The sequence below is a fragment of the Salmo trutta genome, unplaced genomic scaffold (assembly GCF_901001165.1).
Source record: "Salmo trutta unplaced genomic scaffold, fSalTru1.1, whole genome shotgun sequence".
Lineage (NCBI taxonomy): Eukaryota > Metazoa > Chordata > Actinopteri > Salmoniformes > Salmonidae > Salmo > Salmo trutta.
The window spans coordinates 909,156-934,011 of record NW_021822244.1 but is presented as its reverse complement, the minus strand read 5'-3'; the positions used below and the strand labels follow the sequence as shown (position 1 = coordinate 934,011).

At 43.8% G+C, this 24,856-nt stretch overlaps 1 protein-coding gene across 2 annotated transcripts in view; it reads right to left on the bottom strand.

Moving 5' to 3' along the window:
• Nucleotides 1-1,636: 1,636 nt before the first annotated feature.
• LOC115181407 (beta-1-syntrophin-like) overlaps nucleotides 1,637-24,856 on the bottom strand; it is a 49,056-nt gene continuing 25,836 nt past the window's right edge. The window contains exons 3-7 of one of the 2 annotated variants that reach the window (XM_029743344.1): nucleotides 23,117-23,324; nucleotides 16,084-16,220; nucleotides 15,199-15,399; nucleotides 4,109-4,319; nucleotides 1,637-2,436 (exon numbers count right to left, since the gene is read on the bottom strand). In XM_029743344.1, coding sequence (XP_029599204.1) covers nucleotides 2,344-2,436; nucleotides 4,109-4,319; nucleotides 15,199-15,399; nucleotides 16,084-16,220; nucleotides 23,117-23,324 — 850 coding nt within the window. In that variant the 3' untranslated portion in view covers nucleotides 1,637-2,343. Of the gene's footprint in view, nucleotides 2,437-4,108; nucleotides 4,320-5,443; nucleotides 5,912-15,198; nucleotides 15,400-16,083; nucleotides 16,221-23,116; nucleotides 23,325-24,856 lie in introns of those variants that run through there. The other variant, XM_029743343.1, reaches the window with a different exon arrangement.

Here is a 24,856-nt window from a genome sequence, read left to right as displayed (position 1 = left end):
CTACTCTATTATAGTCTATTCTACTCTATTATAGTCTATTATATTATAGTCTATTCTACTCTATTATAGTCTATTCTACTCTATTATAGTCTATTATATTATAGTCTATTCTACTCTATTATAGTCTATTATATTATAGTCTATTCTACTCTATTATAGTCTATTCTACTCTATTATAGTCTATTCTACTCTATTATAGTCTATTATATTATAGTCTATTCTACTCTATTATAGTCTATTCTACTCTATTATAGTCTATTATATTATAGTCTATTCTACTCTATTATAGTCTATTATATTATAGTCTATTCTACTCTATTATAATCTATTCTACTCTATTATATTATAGTCTATTCTACTCTATTATATTATAGTCTATTCTACTCTATTATAGTCTATTATATTATAGTCTATTCTACTCTATTATAGTCTATTATATTATAGTCTATTCTACTCTATTATAGTCTATTATATTATAGTCTATTCTACTCTATTATATTATAGTCTATTCTACTCTATTATATTATACTCTATTCTACTCTATTATATTATAGTCTATTCTACTCTATTATATTATAGTCTATTCTACTCTATTATATTATAGTCTATTCTACTCTATTATAGTCTATTCTACTCTATTATATTATAGTCTATTCTACTCTATTATATTATAGTCTATTCTACTCTATTATATTATAGTCTATTCTACTCTATTATAGTCTATTATATTATAGTCTATTCTACTCTATTATAGTCTATTATATTATAGTCTATTCTACTCTATTATAGTCTATTCTACTCTATTATAGTCTATTATATTATAGTCTATTCTACTCTATTATAGTCTATTCTACTCTATTATAGTCTATTATATTATAGTCTATTCTACTCTATTATAGTCTATTATATTATAGTCTATTCTACTCTATTATAGTCTATTCTACTCTATTATATTATAGTCTATTCTACTCTATTATAGTCTATTCTACTCTATTATAGTCTATATATATAGTCTATTCTATATTATAGTCTATTATATTATAGTCTATTCTACTCTATTATATTATAGTCTATTCTACTCTATATGTCTATTATATTATGTTCTAGTCTATTCTATTATAGTCTATTATATTATAGTCTATTCTACTCTACTATATTCTAGTCTATTATGTTCTAGTCTACTCTATTCTTGTCTATTCTACTCTTTATAGTCTATTATATATAGTCTATTCTACTCTATTATGTTTAGTCTACTCTATTCTTGTCTATTCTACTCTATTATAGTCTATTATATTAGTCTATTTACTCTATTATATTATAGTCTATTATGTTCTAGTTACTCTATTCTGTCTATTCTACTCTATTATAGTCTATTATATTATAGTCTATTCTACTCTAATATTATAGTCTATTATGTTCTAGTCTACTCTATTCTTGTCTAGTCTAATCTATTTAGTCTATTATATTATAGTCTATTCTACTCTATTGTATTGTAGGAATGGGCCATCCAAGTTGCAGCGTGTGGAAGTGTTTTGGACATTTTTAATTGTCATATTGCATTCATTCGATGCACCCCATTCCTCCACAAGTGAAGCCATTGTTTGGACAGAGACTTGAACACATTTCAGTGTGTGTGTTTTGTGGGATGTTGGTTCTTGTTGAGGAAATACAGTGAACAATACAGTGAACACCAGTTAGACCACAAGAACAACCTGAAATACAAAGACAATCCAGAAATATGTCATTTATGTGCATCATTAACAGAGTTAAAATAAAACTAAGCCTTGAATTATAATAGCTGCCAAAGGCGTAGGACAATTCAAATGTTCAAGCAGCCTTTACTAGCTTTTTCACAGTAACTTTTTAATAAGTTAACAGTAATCGCTGGATTATTTGCAGACAGAGATTGCAGGAAAAGAAATTAGCGTAGGCTGGATGGATGCTAGATAGATAATACTTCCAGTATGTTTTTAGTACCAAAACAATAGATTATTGTTCTTCTACAGCTTAACGATTTGAACAAAACAATTTCTTCTGCTGTAACTGATCTTTTACGCTCTCACTATGATGTCATCGGTAATGCATGTGTTTCTATAAATATACAAATCAACTCAATCAAGTTTTTGAAACATGATCCATTCATTTTGAGCTGTTTGTGTGGACTTTGAATCAGGGTAGATCCTGTGTCTAGTTCACTGCACATCACAGTCCTTGTTCTCGTATTTCAGTTATAAGCCATGTTCTCCTCTGTTCTGTACCCTCCACTGTGGAACTCCGGGACACTCCACTCTAGAACTCTGGAACAGTTCAGTCCTTGTGGTCCGTCGGTGGTAAACAGAACCTTTATGCTACCAGGCCGAGTCTGGCGATCTTTGCCGAGAGGAATGAGTGGAGGATGAAGACAATAGGCTTTGGGCATGAGTGGAGGTCCAGCTGCTGAACATAGAACAGGAGAGAATGTTAGATGTTACATTCCAGTTCCATGAGTTCTAATGGTGAGTTCCATTATATTACAGTTCCATGAGTTCTAATGGTGAGTTCCATTATATTACAGTTCCATGAGTTCTAATGGTGAGTTCCATTATATTACAGTTCCATGAGTTCTAATGGTGAGTTCCATTATATTACAGTTCCATGAGTTCTAATGGTGAGTTCCATTATATTACAGTTCCATTAGTTCTAATGATGAGTTCCATTAGTTCTATTCTATTACAGTTCCATTAGTTGTAATCTGTTACAGTTCCATTAGTTCTAATGGTGAGTTCCATTAGTTGTAATCTGTTACAGTTCCATTAGTTCTAATGGTGAGTTCCATTAGTTCTAATCTATTACAGTTCCATTAGCTCTAATGGTGAGTTCCATTAGTTTCTATTCTATTACAGTTCCATGAGTTTCTAATGGTGAGTTCCATTAGTTCTATTCTATTACAGTTCCATGAGTTCCTAAGGGTGAGTTCCATTAGGTTCTAATCTATTACAATTCTATTATATTACAGTTCCATGAGTTCTAATGGTGAGTTCCATTATATTACAGTTCCATGAGTTCTAATGGTGAGTTCCATTATATTACAGTTCCATTAGTTCTAATGATGAGTTCCATTAGTTCTATTCTATTACAGTTCCATTAGTTGTAATCTGTTACAGTTCCATTAGTTCTAATGGTGAGTTCCATTAGTTGTAATCTGTTACAGTTCCATTAGCTCTAATGGTGAGTTCCATTAGTTCTATTCTATTACAGTTCCATGAGTTCTAATGGTGAGTTCCATTAGTTCTATTCTATTACAGTTCCATGAGTTCTAATGGTGAGTTCCATTATATTACAGTTCCATTAGTTCTAATGATGAGTTCCATTAGTTCTATTCTATTACAGTTCCATTACTTGTAATCTGTTACAGTTCCATTAGTTCTAATGGTGAGTCCATTAGTTGTAATCTGTTACAGTTCCATTAGTTCTAATGGTGAGGTTCCATTAGTTCTATTCTATTACAGTTCCATGAGTTCTAATGGTGAGTTCCATTAGTTCTATTCTATTACAGTTCCATGAGTTCTAATGGTGAGTTCTATTATATTACAGTTCCATTAGTTCCAATGGTGAGTTCCATTAGTTGTAATCTATTACAATTCTATTATATTACAGTTCCATGAGTTCTAATGGTGAGTTCCATTAGTTGTAATCTATTACAGTTGTAGTGTTCTGAGAGCAGAAACACATCTAAACATAGTTATTTTCATTAACAGCAGAGGGACTTGCAGGACAGTGTTTCAGTATGCCCATGTATGACTCATTTCCTGTTTAACGTATAGGGGATTCTGTGGAAACTTTTCCATCTTTACTTGTTTGTGTTCATTTAACCGTGGCTAGGTAGAGCAGAAGAGAAACTGAAATGAAATATGAGTCAACTGGTTTTTTATCCTCTATGAAATACGGTCTCATGTATAGTCATCAACTAACAGAGACGGTTGTTAAGAGTGGTCCTAGTAGAAACAATGGTCCTGATAGTGTGAATGATAACCAGGTTAATGTAGGGGAAAGGTCACATGGTGGATCTACTGTAGTGTGGAATATCAAGAGGAGGATGCCTTGCTTCTTGTTTAAAAAAAACACTTACAATTTCACCCTCTTTCCACTGAAATCCAGGAAGAGCATCCGGACCCGTCGTCGGAGGACATCTTGAGGCGTCGAAGGGGTAGCAAAGGAGAGGTTTGGCCTGGTTCTGGTTCCCCTGGTCCACCTGGGTCCTCCCCCTTTGCTCAGCCAGGGACGAGAAGCCCTGCTCGTAGTGGATCACCAGTCTGCACTCCTGGCCCTTGTACATACAGCTGGAACAGGACAATAGAATGGGTAACAGCCTGGCCCTTGTATATACAGCCTGGAACCAGGGACAATAGAATGGGTAACAGCCGGGCCCTTGAACATACAGCCTGGAACAGGACAATAGAATGGGTAACAGCCTGGCCCTTGTACATACAGCCTGGAACAGAACAATAGAATGGGTAACAGCCCTGGCCCTTTACAGACAGCCTGGAACAGGACAATAGAATGGGTAACAGCCTGGCCCTTGTACATACAGCCTGGAACAGAAAATATAATGGGTAACAGCCTGGCCCTTGTATATACAGCCTGGAACAGGACAATAGAATGGGTAACAGCCTGGCCCCTTGTACATACAGCCTGGAACGAACAATAGAATGGGTTAACAGGCCTGGCCCCTGTACATACAGCGTGGAACAGAACAATAGAATGGGTAACAGCCTGGTCCTTGAACAACAGCCTGGAACAGAACAAGTAGAAGGGTACAGCCTGGCCCTTGAACATACAGCCTGGAACAGGACAATAGAACTGGGTAACAGCCTGGCCCCTTGAACATACAGCCTGGAACAGGACAATAGAATGGGTAACAGCCTGGCCCTTGAACACAACAGCATGGAACAAGGCAACATACTGCTGGGTGAATAAAGTTCAACTAACCTTTCAGTATTTTTAAACTGTATACACATCCCAAAACAAAGGGGGAGCTAGAGAACAGGTAGGAACCAGTATGAAGGGAGGACGCAGGATTCCAACCCTGTCTCCGGGCTTGCAATATTACAGTATGTGCTTGTGCTGGGAGTGTTGCTACTAGACCACAACAGCTATGTACTGCTAGGTCATTCCTGAACCTTGCACATCCAGCCTGTAACAGGACAACAGTTGGATGAAAACAAGGCCCTGTCCTGGCTGTATATTAGGACTACTGCTGCTGGTGCTAGTGGGTGGGAAATTAGTTCTGGAGCAGATGTCAGCCATTTAAATCCAGATAAGTGATTTGGCTTGTAAAAACAGACAACGGCTGTATTTCACATTTGTTGTTTTTCTAATCAATCCCTTTTAAATCATCTCCAGCTCTTGAGAAAAACTACCATTCATGACCCTGCCTTGCCTATAGATGTTTTTTAATATATAATGTTGTACTCTTTGAAAGGCTGATTCCTTGTCTGTCCCATATATAATACACTGATCTGTGTGTCAGATATATGGATTCCCATGCTGTCAATCCTAGGCCTTGCCATTGCTCCATGCTCGTCAGACATGATCTCCTGTGCTGAGAGCAGGATGTACCAGCTCTATTGTATCAGTGTCAACAAGCTACTTCTCAAACTACTTTACATGTGTTCCAGTAAACCTCTGCAAATCACTCTAAGGCTTGTGTGGCTCTCTGTCAAGAGGTAAGAGCCTTTTGTAAAGACTCAAGCTAAGATGGAACACTTTACTGATAAACACACACTGTTGCTCTGAAAGACAGTTTCACAAAGGACTTATCTTCTTTAGAGGGTAGTCCGAAAGGTATTGTTGTGTTAAAGGCATCGTCCGTATCATATCGTCCTCATATTGCTGTCACAACAACATTCTCTTAATACTGACTTAGAATTACCTGTGGGAAGAAGTTGTATGGAAAGGTCAGAGGTCAAACTAACATGTACCCAACTCTCTCAGGTGTTAGTGTTTTTTTGTTCCACAATAAGGAAATACTACTCCCTACCTGAAATGCTTGACCTGTGTGACTCCCACCGCTTTCCCACCAACAGGGAAACACACACACAAAGATGCTTTCAGTCAGACACAAAGAACCTCCATTCAGAGTGGCAAAACACAGAAACCTCCCCAAGGAAAGCAAGGTGGATCCAGTTTGGTTACTATAACTACCAGAATCCTTAAAAGGTAATTTACGGACAGAGGAACTTTTGAGTGCTTTCTAACCCTGTAGGGTCTAGGAGTAGTTTATCCCCAAGCTCTAACCCTGTAGGGTCTAGGAGTAGTTTATCCCCAAGCTCTAACCCTGTAGGATCTGGGAGTAGTTTATCCCCAAGCTCTAACCCTGTAGGGTCTAGGAGTAGTTTATCCCCAAGCTCTAACCCTGTAGGGTCTGGGAGTAGTTTATCCCCAAGCTCTAGCCCTGTGGGGTCTAGGAGTAGTTTATCCCCAAGCTCTAACCCTGTAGGGTCTAGGAGTAGTTTAACACCAAGCTCTAACCCTGTAGGGTCTGGGAGTAGTTTATCCCCAAGCTCTAACCCTGTAGGGTCTAGGAGTAGTTTATCCCCCAAGCTCTAACCCTGTAGGGTCTGGGAATAGTTTATCCCCAAGCTCTAGCCCTGTGGGGTCTAGGAGTAGTTTATCCCCAAGCTCTAACCCTGTAGGGTCTAGGAGTAGTTTAAACACCAAGCTCTAACCCTGTAGGGTCTGGGAGTAGTTATCCCCCAAGCTCTAACCTGTAGGGTCTAGGAGTAGTTTATCCCCAAGCTCCAACCCTGTAGGGTCTAGGAGTAGTTTATCCCCAAGCTCTAACCCTGTAGGGTCTAGGAGTAGTTTATCCCCAAGCTCTAACCCTGTAGGGTCTGGGAGTAGTTTATCCCCAAGCTCTAACCCTGTAGGGTCTAGAGTAGTTTAACACCAAGCTCTAACCCTGTAGGGTCTGGGAGTAGTTTATTCCCCAAGCTCTAACCCTGTAGGGTCTGGGAGTAGTTTATCCCCAAGCTCTAACCCTGTAGGTGTCTGGAGTAGTTTATCCCCAAGCTCTAACCCTGTAGGGTCTAGGAGTAGTTTATCCCCAAGCTCTAACCCTGTAGGGTCTGGGAGTAGTTTATCACCAAGCTCTAACCCTGTAGGGTCTGGGAGTAGGTTATCCCCAAGCTCTAACCCTGTAGGGTCCTGGGAGTAGTTTATCCCAAGCTCTAACACTGTAGGGTCTAGGAGTAGTTTATCCCCAAGCTCTAACCCTGTGGGGTCTAGGAGTAGTTTATCCCCAAGCTCTAACCCTGTAGGGTCTGGGAGTAGTTTATCCCCAAGCTCTAATCCTGTAGGATCTAGGAGTAGTTTACACCAAGCTCTAACCCCTGTAGGGTCTGGGAGTAGTTTATCCCCAAGCTCTAACCCTGTAGGATCTGGGAGTAGTTTATCCCCAAGCTCTAACCCTGTAGGGTCTAGGAGTAGTTTATCCCCAAGCTCTAACCCTGTAGGGTCTGGGAGTAGTTTAACACCAAGCTCTAACCTGTAGGGTCTGGGAGTAGTTTATCCCCCAAGCTCTAACCCTGTAGGGTCTAGGAGTAGTTTTATCCCCAAGCTCATGTCTATGTTAGATTTCTTTCCCACTCGTGACATACAGTATGATATTCAGTATAGGGGTCACTCCTTGATAGAGAGCCCTTCTCCTTGTGTGCTTTAGGTGCTTAAGTTACAATATTAAGCAAACACAACTGTGATGACATCATAAACCCCTATAGGTAGTGTATCAACAATACCTCTGTATTACAGACCACTGATCACAACAGGAATATGCCAGTGGATAAATACATGCCCTTTACAATAAATAAGAGACTAGATAATATATAATACATAATAAATTGTTAATACATTATAAATAATAAAACAGCCCCTGAACAATATCTGATTCTGACTATGCTTTATTTTTGAGCCAGTTGAATAACGGTCAAGTTGGCCTCAAACGCGAAAAGCCAAATCCCTCAAGATACGTCCTAAATGACACCATATATAGTGCACTGCGTTCGGGAATAGGGTGCCGTTTGGGACGCAGTCTCCGTAATAATCATCACTGGACTCAATGGAAATGTAGCTCCTCAGCCAAAAGAGGCCTTTTTCCTCTAAAACCCCACAATATGGCGCTAGGCCCAGACCCCGACGTAGAGTTCAGCTATTCTTAGGACTAAATATTGTAATACTAATAATAACAACGTTTTCACTGTAAATAAAGATTAAAAAGATTTAGCCAAATTTAGCCACAGTCTACAAAGAGACAAAAACACTCAACCACACGCTCCAGAGGTCCATAGAGGTCCATAGAGGTCCATAGAGGTCCATAGAGGACCATAGAGATCCATAGAGGACCATAGAGGACAATAGAGGTCCATAGAGGTCCATAGAGGACCATAGAGGTCCATAGAGGACCATAGAGGACCGTAGAGGTCCGTAGAGGTCCGTAGAGGTCCATAGAGGTCCATAGAGGTCCATAGAGGTCCATAGAGGACCATAGAGGACCATAGAGGACCATAGAGGACCATAGCATGCCTCTTTCACAGATTCACAGACACTGTCCAGACAAAGTTTATGAGTTTCCTATTCTATACCCTGTCCAGACATATTGTATTAGTTTCCTATTCTATAACCTGTCCAGACATGCCCAGACACAAATCTAAAGGGTGAATGAGAATATGTACATGTAAGTATATGGATGAGCGATGGCTGAGCGGCATAGGCAAGATGCAATAGATGGTATAAAATACAGTATATACATGTGATATGAGTAATGTAAGATATGTAAACATTATTAAAGTGTCATTATTTAGAGTGGCATTGTATTAAGTGACTATTAATCCATTTATTAAAGTGGCCAGTGGTTGGGTCTCAATGTAGGCAGCAGCCTCTCTGAGTTAGTGATTGCAGTTTAGCAGTCTGATGGCCTTGAGAAAGAAGCTGTTTTTCAGTTTCTCGGACCCCGCTTTGATACACCTGTACTGACCTCGCCTTCTGGATGGTAGCGGGGTGAACAGGCAGTGGCTCGGGTGGTTGATGTCCTTGATGATCTTTTTGGCCTTCCTGTGACATTGGGCACTGTAGGTGTCATGGAGGGCAGGCACTTTGCCCCCGGTGATGCGTTGTGCAGACCGCACCACCCTCTGGAGAGCCCTGCGGTTGCGGGCGGTGCAGTTGCCGTACCAGGCGTTGATACAGCCCGACAGGATGCTCTCGATTGTGCATCTGTAAAAGTTTGTCAGGGTTTTGGGTGATAAGCCAAATTTCTTCAGCCTCCTGAGGTTGAAGAGGGGCTGTTGCGCCTTCTTCACCACACTGTCTTTGTGGGTGGACCATTTCAGTTTGTCTGTGATGTGTACGCTGAGGAACTTAAAACTTTCCACCTTCTCCACTGCGGTCTCGTCTAAGTGGATATGGGGGGCTGCTCCCTCTCTGCTGTTTCCTGAACTCCACGATCATCTCCTTTGTTTTGTTTACGTTGAGTGAGAGGTTTTTTTCCTGACACCACACTCTGAGTGTCCTCACCTCCTCCCTGTAGGCTGTCTCGTCGTTGTTGGTAATCAAGCCCACTAATGTTGTGTCGTCTGCAAACTTGATTGAGTTGGAGGCGTACATGGCCACGCAGTCGTGGGTGAACAGGGAGTACAGGAGGGGGCTGAGCACGCATCCTTGTGAGGCCCCAATGTTGAGGGTCAGGGAAGTGGAGATGTTGTTTCCTACCTTCACCACCTGGGGGCGGCCCGTCAGAAAGTCCAGGATCCAATTGCACACGGCGGGGTTGAGACCCTGGGCCTCTAGCTTGATGATGAGCTTGGAGGGTACTATGGTGTTGAATGCTGAGCTGTAGTCAATGAACAGCATTCTTACATAGGTATTCCTCTTGTCCAGATGGGATAGGGCAGTGTGCAGTGGGATGGCGATTGCGTCATCTGTGGACCTGTTGGGGTGGTATGCAAACTGAAGTGGGTCTAGGGTGGCCGGTAAGGTGGAGGTGATATGATCCTTGACTAGTCTCTCAAAGCCCTTCATGCTGACAGAGGTGAATGCTACGGGGCGGTAGTCATTTGGTTCAGTTATCTTTTCCTTCTTGGGTACAGGAACAATGGTAGCCATCTTGAAGCATGTGGGGACAACAGACTGGGATAGGGAGCGATTGAATATGTCCGTAAACACACCAGCCAGCTGGTCTGCGCATGCTCTGAGGATGTGGCTAGGGATGCCGTCTAGGCCAGCAGCCTTGCGAGGGTTAACACGTTTAAATGTTTTACTCACGTTAGCCACGGAGAAGAAGGGGGGGCGCAGTCCTTGTTAGTGGACCGCGAAGGTGGCACTGTATTATCCTCAAAGCAAAGAAGGCGTTTAGTTTGTCTGGAAGCGTGACGTCAGTGTATGTGACGTGGCTGGTTTTCTTTTTGTAGTCCGTGATTTCCTGTAGACCCTGCCACATACGTCTTGTGTCTGAGCCGTTGAATTGCGACTCCACCTTGTCCCTGTACTGTCATTTCGCTTGTTTGATTGCCTTGCAGAGGGAATAACTATACTGTTTATATTCAGTCCTATTCCCAGACCTCTTTCCATGGTTAAATGCGGTGGATCGCGCTTTCAATTTTGCACGAATGCCACCATCCATTCAAGGTTTCTGGTTAAGGTAGGTTTTAATAGTCACAGTGGGTACAACATCTCCAATGCACTTCTTTATAAACACAATCACAGAATCAGCGTTTAGGTCGATGTTGTTCTCTGAGGCTGACCGGAACATATTCCAGTCCGCGTGATCAAAACAATCTTGAAGCGTGGCTTTCAACGACCAGCGTTGAATGGTTCTCATTACAGGTACATCCTGTTTGAGTTTCTGCCTATAAGACGGTAGGAGCAAGATGGCGTCGTGGTTGGATTTGCCGAAGGGAGGGCGGGGGAGGGCTTTGTTTGCATCACGGAAGTTTGAGTAACAGTGGTCGTGGGTATTGCCCATGCGCGTAGCGTAATCAATATGCTGGTAGAATTTAGGTAGCCTTGTTCTCAAATTTGCTATGTTAAAATCTCCAGCTACAATAAATGCAGCCTCAGGGTGTATGGTTTCCAGTTTGCATACAGTCCAGTGAAGTTCCTTGATGGCCATGTTGGTGTCTTCTTAATGGGGAATGTACACAGCTGTGACTATAACTGACGAGAATTCTCTTGGTAGGTAAAATTTGATTGTAAGGAATTCTTTGTCAGGTGAGCAGGACTTGAGTTCCTGTATGTTGTTATGATTACACCATAAGTCGTTAATCATAAAGCATACACCCCCGCCCTTCCTCTTCCCAGAGAGATGTTTATCTCTTGTCGGTGCGATGCATGGAGAAGCCCGGTGGCTGAACTGATTCCGAAAACATATCCCGAGAGAGCCATGTTTCTGTGAAACAGAGAATGTTACAATCTCTGATGTCTCTCTGGAAGGCAACCGTTGCTCGAATTTCCTCTACCTTGTTGTCAAGAGACTGGACATTGGCTAGTAGTATACTCGGGAGCGGTGGGTGATGTGCACGTCTACGGAGCCTGACCAGGTGGCCGCTTCATCTGCCCCTTCTGCGGCGCCGTTGTTTTGGGTCGACTACTAGAATTAGATCCATTGTCCTGGGTGGTGGTCCGAACGGAGGATCCGCTTCGGGAAAGTCGTATTCCTGGTCGTAATGTTGGAAAGTTGACGTTGCTCTTATATCTAATAGTTCTTCCCGGCTGTATGTAATAAGACTTAAGATTACCTGGGGTAACAATGTAAGAAATAATACATAAAAAAACAAAATACTGCATAGTTTCCTAAGAACTCGAAGCGAGGCGACCATCACTGTCGGCGCCATCTATATAAACTCAGCAAAAAAAAGAAACGGCCCTTTTTCAGGACCCTGTTTTCAAAGATAATTTGTAAAAATCCAAATAACTTTACAGATCTTCATTGTAAAGGGTATAAACACTGTTTCCCATGCTTGTTCAATGAACCATAAACACTTAATGAACATGCACCTGTGGAACGGTCGTTAAGACACTAACAGCTTACAGACGGTAGGCAATTAAGGTCAGAGTTATGAAAACTTAGGACACTAAAGAGGCATTTCTACTGACTCTGAAAAACACCAAAAGAAAGATGCCCAGGGTCCCTGCTCATCTGCGTGAACGTGCCTTAGGCATGCTGCAAGGAGGCATGAGGACTGCAGATGTGGCCAGAGCAATAAATTGCAATGTGCGTAATGTGAGACGCCTAAGACAGTGCTACAGGGAGACAGGATGGACAGCTGATCGTCCTCGCAGTGGCAGACCACGTGTAACAACACCTGCACAGGATTGATACATCCGAACATCACATCTGCGGGACAGGTACAGGACGGCAACAACAACTGCCTGAGTTACACCAGGAACGCACAATCCCTCCATCAGTGCTCAGATGGTCCGCAATAGGCTGAGAGAGGCTGGACTGAGGGCTTGTAGGCCTGTTGTAAGGCAGCCTATGGCTATGGGCACAAACCCACCGTCGCTGGACCAGACAGGACTGGCAAAAAGTGCTCTTCACTGACGAGTCACGGTTTTGTCTCACCAGGGGTGATGGTCGGATTCGCGTTTATTGTCGAAGGAATGAGCGTTACACCGAGGCCTGTACTCTGGAGCGGGATCGATTTGGAGGTGGAGGGTCAGTCATGGTCTGGGGCAGTGTGTCACAGCATCATTGGACTGAGCTTGTTGTCATTGCAGGCAATCTCAACGCTGTGCGTTACGGGGAAGACATCCTCCTCCCTCATGTGGTACCCTTCCTGCAGGCTCATCCTGACATGTCCCTCCAGCATGACAATGCCACCAGCCATACTGCTCGTTCTGAGCGTGATTTCCTGCAAGACAGGAATGTCAGTGTTCTGCCATGGCCAGCGAAGAGCCCGGATCTCAATCCCATTGAGCACGTCTGGGACCTGTTGGATCGGAGGGTGAGGGCTAGTGCCATTCCCCCCAGAAATGTCTGGGAACTTGCAGGTGCCTTGGTGGAAGAGTGGGGTAACATCTCACAGCAAGAACTGGCAAATCTGATGCAGTCCATGAGGAGGAGATGCACTGCAGTACTTAATGCAGCTGGTGTTAGGTTCCTATTGTATACCCTCCTATGACAACAATGTTCACGTTGACCTAGCAAAGATAGTAAAGCTTATGTCTGACAGCTGATGCCATGTCACAATAAGTGAAGTGATATATGATCCATTCCTAAAGAGCTCTTAGTGAAAACAACATATTTTACATGGTTCCCTGAGTCACTGGATCAGTAACAACATGTATGACATAGTTCCCTCAGACACTGGATCAGTAACAACATGTATGACATAGTTCCCTCAGACACTGGATCAGTAACAACATGTATGACATAGTTCCCTCAGACACTGGATCAGTAACAACATGTATGACATAGTTCCCTCAGACACTGGATCAGTAACAACATGTATGACATAGTTCCCTCAGACACACAGTTGATAAACACTGGTTGCGTCCCAAACAGCGCTCTATTTCCCATAGGGTTCTGGTCAGATGTAGTGCACTATACTGTATAGGTAATAGGGTGTTATTTGGGACACAGCTTTGTTTTGACATGTTGTAATAAACTCTGATCAACTGAACTAAGTCAGTGAGGAAAATCCCTCCTCCCTTTGTCTCTCCCATTCCCAACATGTGTCTGATCTCCACTGTAGCTTATGACAGAGGGGGAGGAGAGAGAGAGATCCTCCTGATAAATGATGAAGCTGTTTAACAGCTAAATAAAACGGTGAAACGTACAGGAAACTCTCTCCTCTCCTGGCTGGGTAGTGTGGACGTCTCTCACCTAACAGCTGTTTAACAGCTAAATAAAACGGTGAAACGTACAGGAAACTCTCTCCTCTCCTGGCTGGGTAGTGTGGACGTCTCTCACCTAACAGCTGTTTACATTTCCACTAGTGACCAGATCTCTGCCTTGTATATAGACATAATATCACAATTGAAATGTCTCTATTCCTCTGAAACGTTTGTGAGTGTAGTGTTTACTGTTCATTTCATTGTTTATTTCACTTTTGTTTATTATCACACCACACACACACACACACACACACACACACACACACACACACACACACACCACACACACACACACACACACACACACACACAGAGAGAGACCACACACACAGAGACCACACACAGACAGACCACACACACACACACACAGACCACACACACACACACACAGACCACACACACAGAGACCACACACAGACAGACCACACACACACACACACACAGACCACACACACACACACACAGACCACACACACACAGACCACACACACAGAGACCACACACACAGAGACCACACACAGACCACACACAAACCACAAAAAGACAGACCACACACAGACAGACCACACACACAGAGGCCACACACAGACCACACACAGACCACACACAGACAGACCACACACAGACAGACCACACACACAGAGGCCACACACAGACCACACACACACACACACACACAGACCACACACACACACAGGCGGCAGGTAACCTAGTGGTTAGAGCGTTGGACTAGTAACCGAAAGGTTGCAAGATCGAATCCCTGAGCTGACAAGGTAAAAATCTGTCGTTCTGCCCCTGAACAAGGCAGTTAACCCACTGTTCCCCGGTAGGCCATCATTGAAAATAAGAATTTGTTCTTAACTGACTTGCCTGGTTAAATAAAAGGTAATTTTTTTTAAATAAAACACACAGACTACACAGACCACACAGACCACACAGACCACACACATACACAGACCACACACACACACAGACCACACACACACAGACTACACACATACACAGACCACACAGACCACACACAGACATCACACACACAGGATCTCACAGTGACATTCCGTTCCTTTTGAAAAACATGGACTCCTTTCTCAATGTCTTCCATGTGACTGACCAGCAGTAACCCCCCCTTACCAAATACTGCAGCTATGAGTACTGTACTGAGACTGACAAACCCGTCTATGTTACAATCACACTAACATGATAAGTAACCTTGATTTGAGTTACTCCCCAAGCTAATGTCTACCTAGGCTCACTGGTAGTGACTTGGTTAATCAAGGCTTTAGCTCAGCGGGCTCACACAGTCTAATAGCAGGGTCGGTGTAGTGGTACTCACTGGTAGTGACTTCTTTGATCATCTGGGCAGAGGAGTGACAGCCCGTAACGATGTGCCTGGTCCACAGTGAAAGGTCCTGAGAGGTTTCAGCTCTGAACAGGTGGGCCTCGATACCCAGTCGGGTTCCTGTACGTGTGGCGAAGGACAGCTCCACGCCCGGCTGGGGAGAGCCTCGGTCTGGGCCAGAGTGCACCAGCCTACAGACAGACACACATTCTGTTATATTCTGCTGTTGAGAGAGACTAGCTAGTCAGTGCTGTAACCATATAACCCTCTTCACATCAAGGACATAAAGGTGGAATGATTGATAACATGATAAAAAGTAACACAGTTCTTGGCTGTGTTCAGTAATGGAAACATGTTGTGGATGTGTCCTCCTGTGCCACCTCATCTTTCACATGTGTTCTGCACCATGAGGCCAATAGAGGGTAGATATCTTCTGATCAATGCTTGGCCAATAGAGTGTAGGTGTGTAATGATTATTGCTTGGCCAATAGAGGGTAGATATCTTCTGATCAATGCTTGGCCAATAGAGGGTAGATATCTTCTGATTAATGCTTGGACAATAGAGGGTAGATATCTTCTGATTAATGCTTGGACAATAGAGGGTAGATGTCTTCTGATTATTGCTTGGCCAATAGAGGGTAGATATCTTCTGATTATTGCTTGGCCAATAAAGGGTAGGTGTGTTTGGAGTGGCGGAGGATTACCATGTGGTCATGGTTGGGTTGTTCAGGGTGGATGCTACTAACCATGTGGCTAAGATAAGATAAATGTGTTTTGCTATTTGACTAGCAGGAAGACGGTGTATTTTGCTTACTGTGTGGATAGCAGCAGCTATTTTTCTTGTGGCTAGTAGAGAGAGGGTGTGTGTAGCGTACCGTGTAGCTAACAGTGGGTATGTGTGTGCAGGGCTGTGCCAGGATTCCTTCATGCGTGGAAGGCTGTGATAGAGGAGCAGGTCTTTCTCTGTCACCATCACCAGCACTGGCTTCCACTGCTGCTTCTCATTCTCTGTCTGGAGAAAACACACCACACTGCGTTAGAATACTCTCTGTCTAGGAGAAAACACACCACACTGTGTTAGAATACTCTCTGTCTGGAGAAAACACACCACACTGTGTTAGAATACTCTCTGTCTGGGAGAAAACACACCACACTGTGTTAGAATACTCTCTGTCTAGGAGAAAACACACCACACTGTGTTAGAATACTCTCTGTCTAGGAGAAAACACACCACACTGTGTTAGAATACTCTCTGTCTAGGAGAAAACACACCACACTGTGTTAGAATACTCTCTGTCTAGGAGAAAACACACCACACTGTGTTAGAATACTCTCTGTCTGGAGAAAACACACCACACTGTGTTAGAATACTCTCTGTCTAGGAGAAAACACACCACACTGTGTTAGAATACTCTCTGTCTGGAGGAAACACACCACACTGTGTTAGAATACTCTCTGTCTGGACAAAAACACACCACACTGTGTTCGAATACTCTCTGTCTAGGAGAAAACACACCACACTGTGTTAGAATACTCTCTGTCTAGGAGAAAACACACCACACTGTGTTAGAATACTCTCTGTCTAGGAGAAAACACACCACACTGTGTTAGAATACTCTCTGTCTAGGAGAAAACACACCACACTGTGTTAGAATACTCTCTGTCTAGGAGAAAACACACCACACAGTGTTAGAATACTCTCTGTCTGGAGAAAACACACCACACTGTGTTAGAATACTCTCTGTCTGGAGAAAACACACCACACTGTGTTAGAATACTCGCTGTCTGGAGAAAACACACCACACTGTGTTAGAATACTCTCTGTCTAGGAGAAAACACACCACACTGTGTTAGAATACTCTCTGTCTAGGAGAAAACACACCACACTGTGTTAGAATACTCTCTGTCTGGAGGAAACACACCACACTGTGTTAGAATACTCTCTGTCTAGGAGAAAACACACCACACTGTGTTAGAATACTCTCTGTCTGGGAGAAAACACACCACACTGTGTTAGAATACTCTCTGTCTAGGAGAAAACACACCACACTGTGTTAGAATACTCTCTGTCTAGGAGAAAACACACCACACTGTGTTAGAATACTCTCTGTCTAGGAGAAAACACACCACACTGTGTTAGAATACTCTCTGTCTGGGAGAAAACACACCACACTGTGTTAGAATACTCTCTGTCTAGGAGAAAACACACCACACTGTGTTAGAATACTCTCTGTCTGGAGAAAACACACCACACTGTGTTAGAATACTCTCTGTCTAGGAGAAAACACACCACACTGTGTTAGAATACTCTCTGTCTAGGAGAAAACACACCACACTGTGTTAGAATACTCTCTGTCTGGAGGAAACACACCACACTGTGTTAGAATACTCTCTGTCTGGAGAAAACACACCACACTGTGTTAGAATACTCTCTGTCTGGAGAAAACACACCACACTGTGTTAGAATACTCTCTGTCTAGGAGAAAACACACCACACTGTGTTAGAATACTCTCTGTCTGGACAAAAACACACCACACTGTGTTAGAATACTCTCTGTCTGGAGAAAACACACCACACTGTGTTAGAATACTCTCTGTCTAGGAGAAAACACACCACACTGTGTTAGAATACTCTCTGTCTAGGAGAAAACACACCACACTGTGTTAGAATACTCTCTGTCTAGGAGAAAACACACCACACTGTGTTAGAATACTCTCTGTCTAGGAGAAAACACACCACACTGTGTTAGAATACTCTCTGTCTGGGAGAAAACACACCACACTGTGTTAGAATACTCTCTGTCTGGAGGAAACACACCACACTGTGTTAGAATACTCTCTGTCTGGACAAAACACACCACACCGTGTTAGAATACTCTCTGTCTAGGAGAAAACACACCACACTGTGTTAGAATACTCTCTGTCTGGACAAAACACACCACACTGTGTTAGAATACTCTCTGTCTAGGAGAAAACACACCACACTGTGTTAGAATACTCTCTGTCTGGACAAAAACACACCACACTGTGTTAGAATACTCTCTGTCTGGAGGAAACACACCACACAGCATGACAGGCTGCTGCTATTTGCATGGGGGTTACTGGTGCAATGGAGGGAATGTTATGGACTAGAAAATACAATTTAGCAAGAGTGATAAGCACATACTACTACAAACAGCAAAGACACAACCTTGAATGTCTTCAGCATTTCTCTATGTAACTAAGTCTTAGTAACAATATCTTCGTTATTTTTCACAGCAAGGCACTTTATACAGTTTATTCATCTTGGCCTGTAGATAAACTCTCAACTCCCAGACACCCAATACAACACCGGCTTGCATAACATTATACAGCATAACAATCCTCATTATGAAAGTTACAGCAAAATCCTCATTATGAACGTTACAGCACAATCGTCATTATGAAAGTTACAGCACAATCCTCATTATGAAAGCTTAGTTACAGCACAATCCTTATTATGCAAGCTTTGCTACAGCACAATCCTCATTATGAAAGTTACAGCACAATCCTCATTATGAAAGTTACAGCACAATCCTCATTATGAAAGTTATAGCGCGATCAACATTATGAAAGTTATAGCGCGATCCACATTACGAAAGGTACAGAACAATTCTCATTATGAAAGCTTAGTTACAGCACAATCGTCATTGTGAAAGCTTAGTTACAGCACAATCCTCATTATGAACGCCTAGTTACAGCATAATCCTCATTATACAAGCTTAGTTACAGCACAATCCTTATTATGAAAGCTTAACTACAGCGCCATCCTCATTATGCAAGCATTGCAACAGAACAATACTCAATATAAAAGTTACAGAACAATCCTCATAATGAAAGCGTTGCAACAGAACAATCCTCATTATGAAAGTTACAGCACAATCCTCATTATGAAAGTTACAGAACAATCCTCATTATGAAAGCTTTGCTACAGCATAATCCTCATTATACAAGCTTAGTTACAGCACAATCCTTATTATGAAAGCTTAACTACAGCGCCATCCTCATTATGCAAGCATTGCAACAGAACAATACTCAATATAAAAGTTACAGAACAATCCTCATAATGAAAGCGTTGCAACAGAACAATCCTCATTATGAAAGTTACAGCACAATCCTCATTATGAATGTTACAGCACAATCCTCATTATGAAAGTTACAGAACAATCCTCATTATGAAAGCTTTGCTACAGCACAATCCTCATAATGAAAGTTACAGAACAATCCTCATAATGAAAGCTTTACAACAGAACAATCCTCATTATGAAAGTTACAGCACAATCCTCATTATGAAAGCTTTGCTACAGCACAGTGCTCATAACTATAAGCCTCGTCTCACTATGAGGTCCTCAGCTAGTTATGAGAACATATGATTCTGGTGGCCATAGGTCAATCCTATAACATTACCAACACATGTTGCCAAGTAACCATATTAAAACACCATATACAGGCTCACAAACGTAGATCTAACTAAAGCCTACACAACCACATAATTAGTGTGTAACGATCATTCAATTTAAAATGCTGCCACAGTATAATTGGCTATAGTATGAGAGTGAATATAAAGTCTGTGGTTAAAGCCAGGCTCAGGACAGTTGCACAGAGCAACCTCAACAAGGCTGTAAAACAAGGATCCCCTCCCTCCCTCCTCCTCTCCTCCCCCACCTCTCCATCTCTTCTACTGTCCTCTTCCCCTCCTCTCCTGTCCTCTTCCCCTCCTCTCCCCTTCCCCCCCTCCTCTTCCCCTCCTCTCCGCCTCCTCTCATCTCCGCCTCCTCTCCTCTCTGCCTCCTCTCCTCTCTGCCTCCTCTCCCCCCTTCCCTTCCTCTCCCCCTCCTCTCCTCTCCTCTCCTCTCTGACTCCCCTCCCCTCCCTAGAATACTCTCTGTCTATGAGAAAACACACCACACAGCATGACAGGCTGCTGCTATTTGCATGGGGGTTACTGGTGCAATGGAGGGAATGTTATGGACTAGAAAATACAATTTAGCAAGAGTGATAAGCACATACTACTACAAACAGCAAAGACACAACCTTGAATGTCTTCAGCATTTCTCTATGTAACTAAGTCTTAGTAACAATATCTTCGTTATTTTTCACAGCAAGGCACTTTATACAGTTTATTCATTTTGGCCTGTAGATAAACTCTCAACTCCCAGACACCCAATACAACACCGGCTTGCATAACATTATACAGCATAACAATCCTCATTATGAAAGTTACAGCACAATCCTCATTATGAAAGTTACAGCACAATCCTCATTATGAAAGCTTAGTTACAGCACAATCCTTATTATGAAAGTTACAGCACAATCCTCATTATGAAAGCTTTGCTACAGCACAATCCTCATTATGAAAGTTACAACATAATCCTCATTATGAAAGTTACAGCACAATCCTCATTATGAAAGTTACAGCACAATCCTCATTATGAAAGCTTATCTACAGCACAATCCTCATTATGAAAGTTACAGAACAATCATCATTATGAAAGTTACAGCATAATCCTCATTATGAAAGCTTATCTACAGCACAATCCTCATTATGAAAGCTTTGCTACAGCACAATCCTCATTATGAAAGCTTTGCTACAGCACAATCCTCATTATGAATGCTTAGTTACAGCACAATCCTAATTATGAAAGTTACAGCACAATCCTCATTATGAACGCCTAGTTACAGCACAATCCTCAATATAAAAGCTTAGTTACAGCACAATCCTCATTATGAAAGATACAGCACAATCCTCATTATGAAAGTTACAGCACAATCCTCATAATGAAAGTTACAGAACAATCCTCATAATGAAAGCTTTGCAACAGAACAATCCTCATTATGAAAGTTACAGCACAATCCTCAATATGAAAGCTTTGCTACAGCACAATCCTCATAATGAAAGTTACAGAACAATCCTCATAATGAAAGCTTTGCAACAGAACAATCCTCATTATGAAAGTTACAGCACAATCCTCATTATGAAAGCTTTGCTACAGCACAATCCTCATAACTATAAGCCTCGTCTCACTATGAGGTCCTCAGCTAGTTATGAGAACATATGATTCTGGTGGCCATAGGTCAATCCTATAACATTACCAACACATGTTGCCAAGTAACCATATTAAAACACCATATACAGGCTCACAAACGTAGATCTAACTAAAGCCTACACAACCACATAATTAGTGTGTAACATTAATTCATTTTAAAATGCTGCCACAGTATAATTGGCTATAGTATGAGAGTGAATATAAAGTCTGTGGTTAAAGCCAGGCTCAGGACAGTTGCACAGAGCAACCTCAACAAGGCTGTAAAACAAGGATCCCCTCCCTCCCTCTCCTCTCCTCCCCCACCTCCCCTCTCCTTTCCTCTTCTCTCCTGTCCTCTCCATCTCCTCTCCATCTCCTCTACTCCTCCTCTCCTCTCCTCCTCTCCTCTCCCCTTCCCCTCCTCTCCGATATCTGATCACATTAGCATGCTGAACTCCAGAGGGTCTGCTCTGTAGTCTGTTGACCATCACACAGCTAAGTAGAGACTCAGACTCCAGCCTGTAGTGTGTTGACCATCACACAGCTAAGTAGAGACTCAGACTCCAGCCTGTAGTGTGTTGACCATCACACAGCTAAGTAGAGACTCAGACTCCAGCCTGTAGTGTGTTGACCATCACACAGCTAAGTAGAGACTCAGACTCCAGCCTTTAGTGTGTTGACCATCACACAGCTAAGTAGAGACTCAGACTCCAGCCTGTAGTGTGTTGACCATCACACAGCTAAGTAGAGACTCAGACTCCAGCCTGTAGTCTGTTGACCATCACACAGCTAAGTAGAGACTCAGACTCCAGCCTGTAGTGTGTTGACCATCACACAGCTAAGTAGAGACTCAGACTCCAGCCTGTAGTGTGTTGACCATCACACAGCTAAGTAGAGACTCAGACTCCAGCCTGTAGTGTATTGACCATCACACAGCTAAGTAGAGACTCAGACTCCAGCCTGTAGTGTGTTGACCATCACACAGCTAAGTAGAGACTCAGACTCCAGCCTGTAGTGTGTTGACCATCACACAGCTAAGTAGAGACTCAGACTCCAGCCTGTAGTGTGTTGACCATCACACAGCTAAGTAGAGACTCAGACTCCAGCCTGTAGTCTGTTGACCATCACACAGCTAAGTAGAGACTCAGACTCCAGCCTGTAGTCTGTTGACCATCACACAGCTAAGTAGAGACTCAGACTCCAGCCTGTAGTGTGTTGACCATCACACAGCTAAGTAGAGACTCAGACTCCAGCCTGTAGTGTATTGACCATCACACAGAAACTGCATCCCAAATGGAACCATATTCCCTATATAGTGCACTAAGGTGCCATTTGTGACTCACAATGGGGCAGGCAGGCAGTAATAAAAGAGGAACTCATTAAGAAGCCTGGAAAGCATCCTCTGGCTTGGCTTGGCAGACTGACTGACTAACTGGCTGACTGATTGACTGATTGACTGACTGCCCAAAGTACAGGGCTATAGTCTACTCAGTATTAGCCGTCTCGCTCTCTCTCTGCCAGGCTTGCCCTGACTAATAAGAGAGTGATGAAAGAGGATTTAGAGGAGGCCGAGGAGGGGGGGGGGGAAAGTCACCAGGGAACAATAGCTGCTGTACTGTATAGAAGGAACACTACAAAGCCCCCATCCAGGCTTCTTCTGTTGGAAACTACTGCATCAGCTATACTGTATGAGGATCCTAGAATGCTTGGCTCACCATCGTATAACTGCCTCACAAAAATCACATATGAGTTATCATCAGAAGGTGGGCTGTGAATGCATATTATTCATCTGATTAAAGGTAAGCACGTTTATTTGAGGTGTTTTCCTGCACCAACATTCAATAAAGTACAGAGTAGCTCCTACCTTCTCAGCCAGCCAGCCCAGCTGTCTGATCTCTCTGCTCCCTGCGATTCCTGTTCTTCCTGTGTGCTCTTTGACCTCTGTGATGACCTTGTTGATGAGGTTAGAGGTCGCCGACTGCATGACCTCGAACCAGGCCTGGGCCGAGGCTGTGTCTTTACACCGTAACACCACAGTATGCTTGGCGTCCGGAGAGTGCAGCTCTAACTGCCTGGAGAACACAAACAGACAGAAAGACATTGAGAAAGCTGTGAATTTGTTTTGTCACAGGCAAACAGCTCCCATGGCACAGCTTTCAGTGGACATGAGAAAATGCTTCTTCAGTTCAACAAAGGCTACTTCCCTTTGAAGGGAAAGGAAGATGGCCCCTGTGTGCTTGATGATGTCCTAAGTGAATGGAAATGATCCCAGCACCACTAAAAGACTGTTTCACAGTGTCTCTTCTTTTTCTGGCTGAGATAAACATTTCCTTTGATGCACCTAGCCCTGTGTACCGGGGTAGGTATTTATTTCCACACATGCTTACTCATCATGGGTTGATAACGTTTGGTTTGTCTCTTGTGGGATGTGCAGTAAGTTTCAAGCCTTTTGGCATTGGAAACATTAGCTAAGGATATTATGAATACATTCAGCTAACAACATAAATAAATGAAATGAACAAGGTTGAAGGAAACCGTTTTCACCTCAGACCTGGGACTTGAATATGACCATTGGTGATAAATCTACCTGTCATTAATCAGAGACAGTGGGAGACCATGTTATCATGATGTCACAAACCACTACATCAACTGCAGGTGCTCCGTCTCCTACTCGCCCCCACCTCCCCAGTCCCCCACCAACCCTCCCCCAGTCCCCCACCAACCCTCCCCCCAGGCTCCAGTCCCCCACCAACCCTCCCCCCAGTCCCCAGTCCCCCACCAACCCTCCCCCCAGTCCCCCACCAACCCTCCCCCAGTCCCCAGTCCCCCACCAACCCTCCGCCCAGTCCCCCGTCCCCCACCAACCCTCCCCCAGTCCCCCACCAACCCTCCCCCAGTCCCCCACCAACCCTCCCCCCAGTCCCCAGTCCCCCACCAACCCTCCCCCCAGTCCCCCACCAACCCTCCCCCCAGTCCCCCACCAACCCTCCCCCCAGTCTCCCGTCCCCCACCAACCCTCCCCCACTCCCCCACCAACCCTCCCCCCAGTCCCCCACCCACCCTCCCCCCACCAACCCTCCCCCACTCCCCCACCAACCCTCCCCCAGTCCCCAGTCCCCCACCAACCCTCCCCCACTCCCCAGTCCCCCACCAACTCTCCCCCCACTCCCCAGTCCCCCACCAACCCTCCACCCAGTCCCTTACCAACCCTCCCCCCACTCCCCAGTCCCCCACCAACCCTCCCCCCACCCCCCACTCCCCCACCAACACTCCCCCCACTCCCCAGTCCCCCACCAACCCTCCCCCCACTCCCCAGTCCCCCACCAACCCTCCCCCCACTCCCCCACCAACCCTCCCCCCACTCCCCAGTCCCCCACCAACCCTCCCCCCACTCCCCAGTCTCCCACCAACCCTCCCCCACTCCCCAGTCCCCCACCAACCCTCCCCCCACTCCCCAGTCCCCCACCAACCCTCCCCCCACTCCCCAGTCCCCCACCAACCCTCCCCCCACCTCCCACTCCCCCACTCCCCAGTCCCCCACCAACTCTCCCCCCACCTCCCACTCCCCCACCAACCCTCCCCCCACTCCCTCACCAACCCCCCC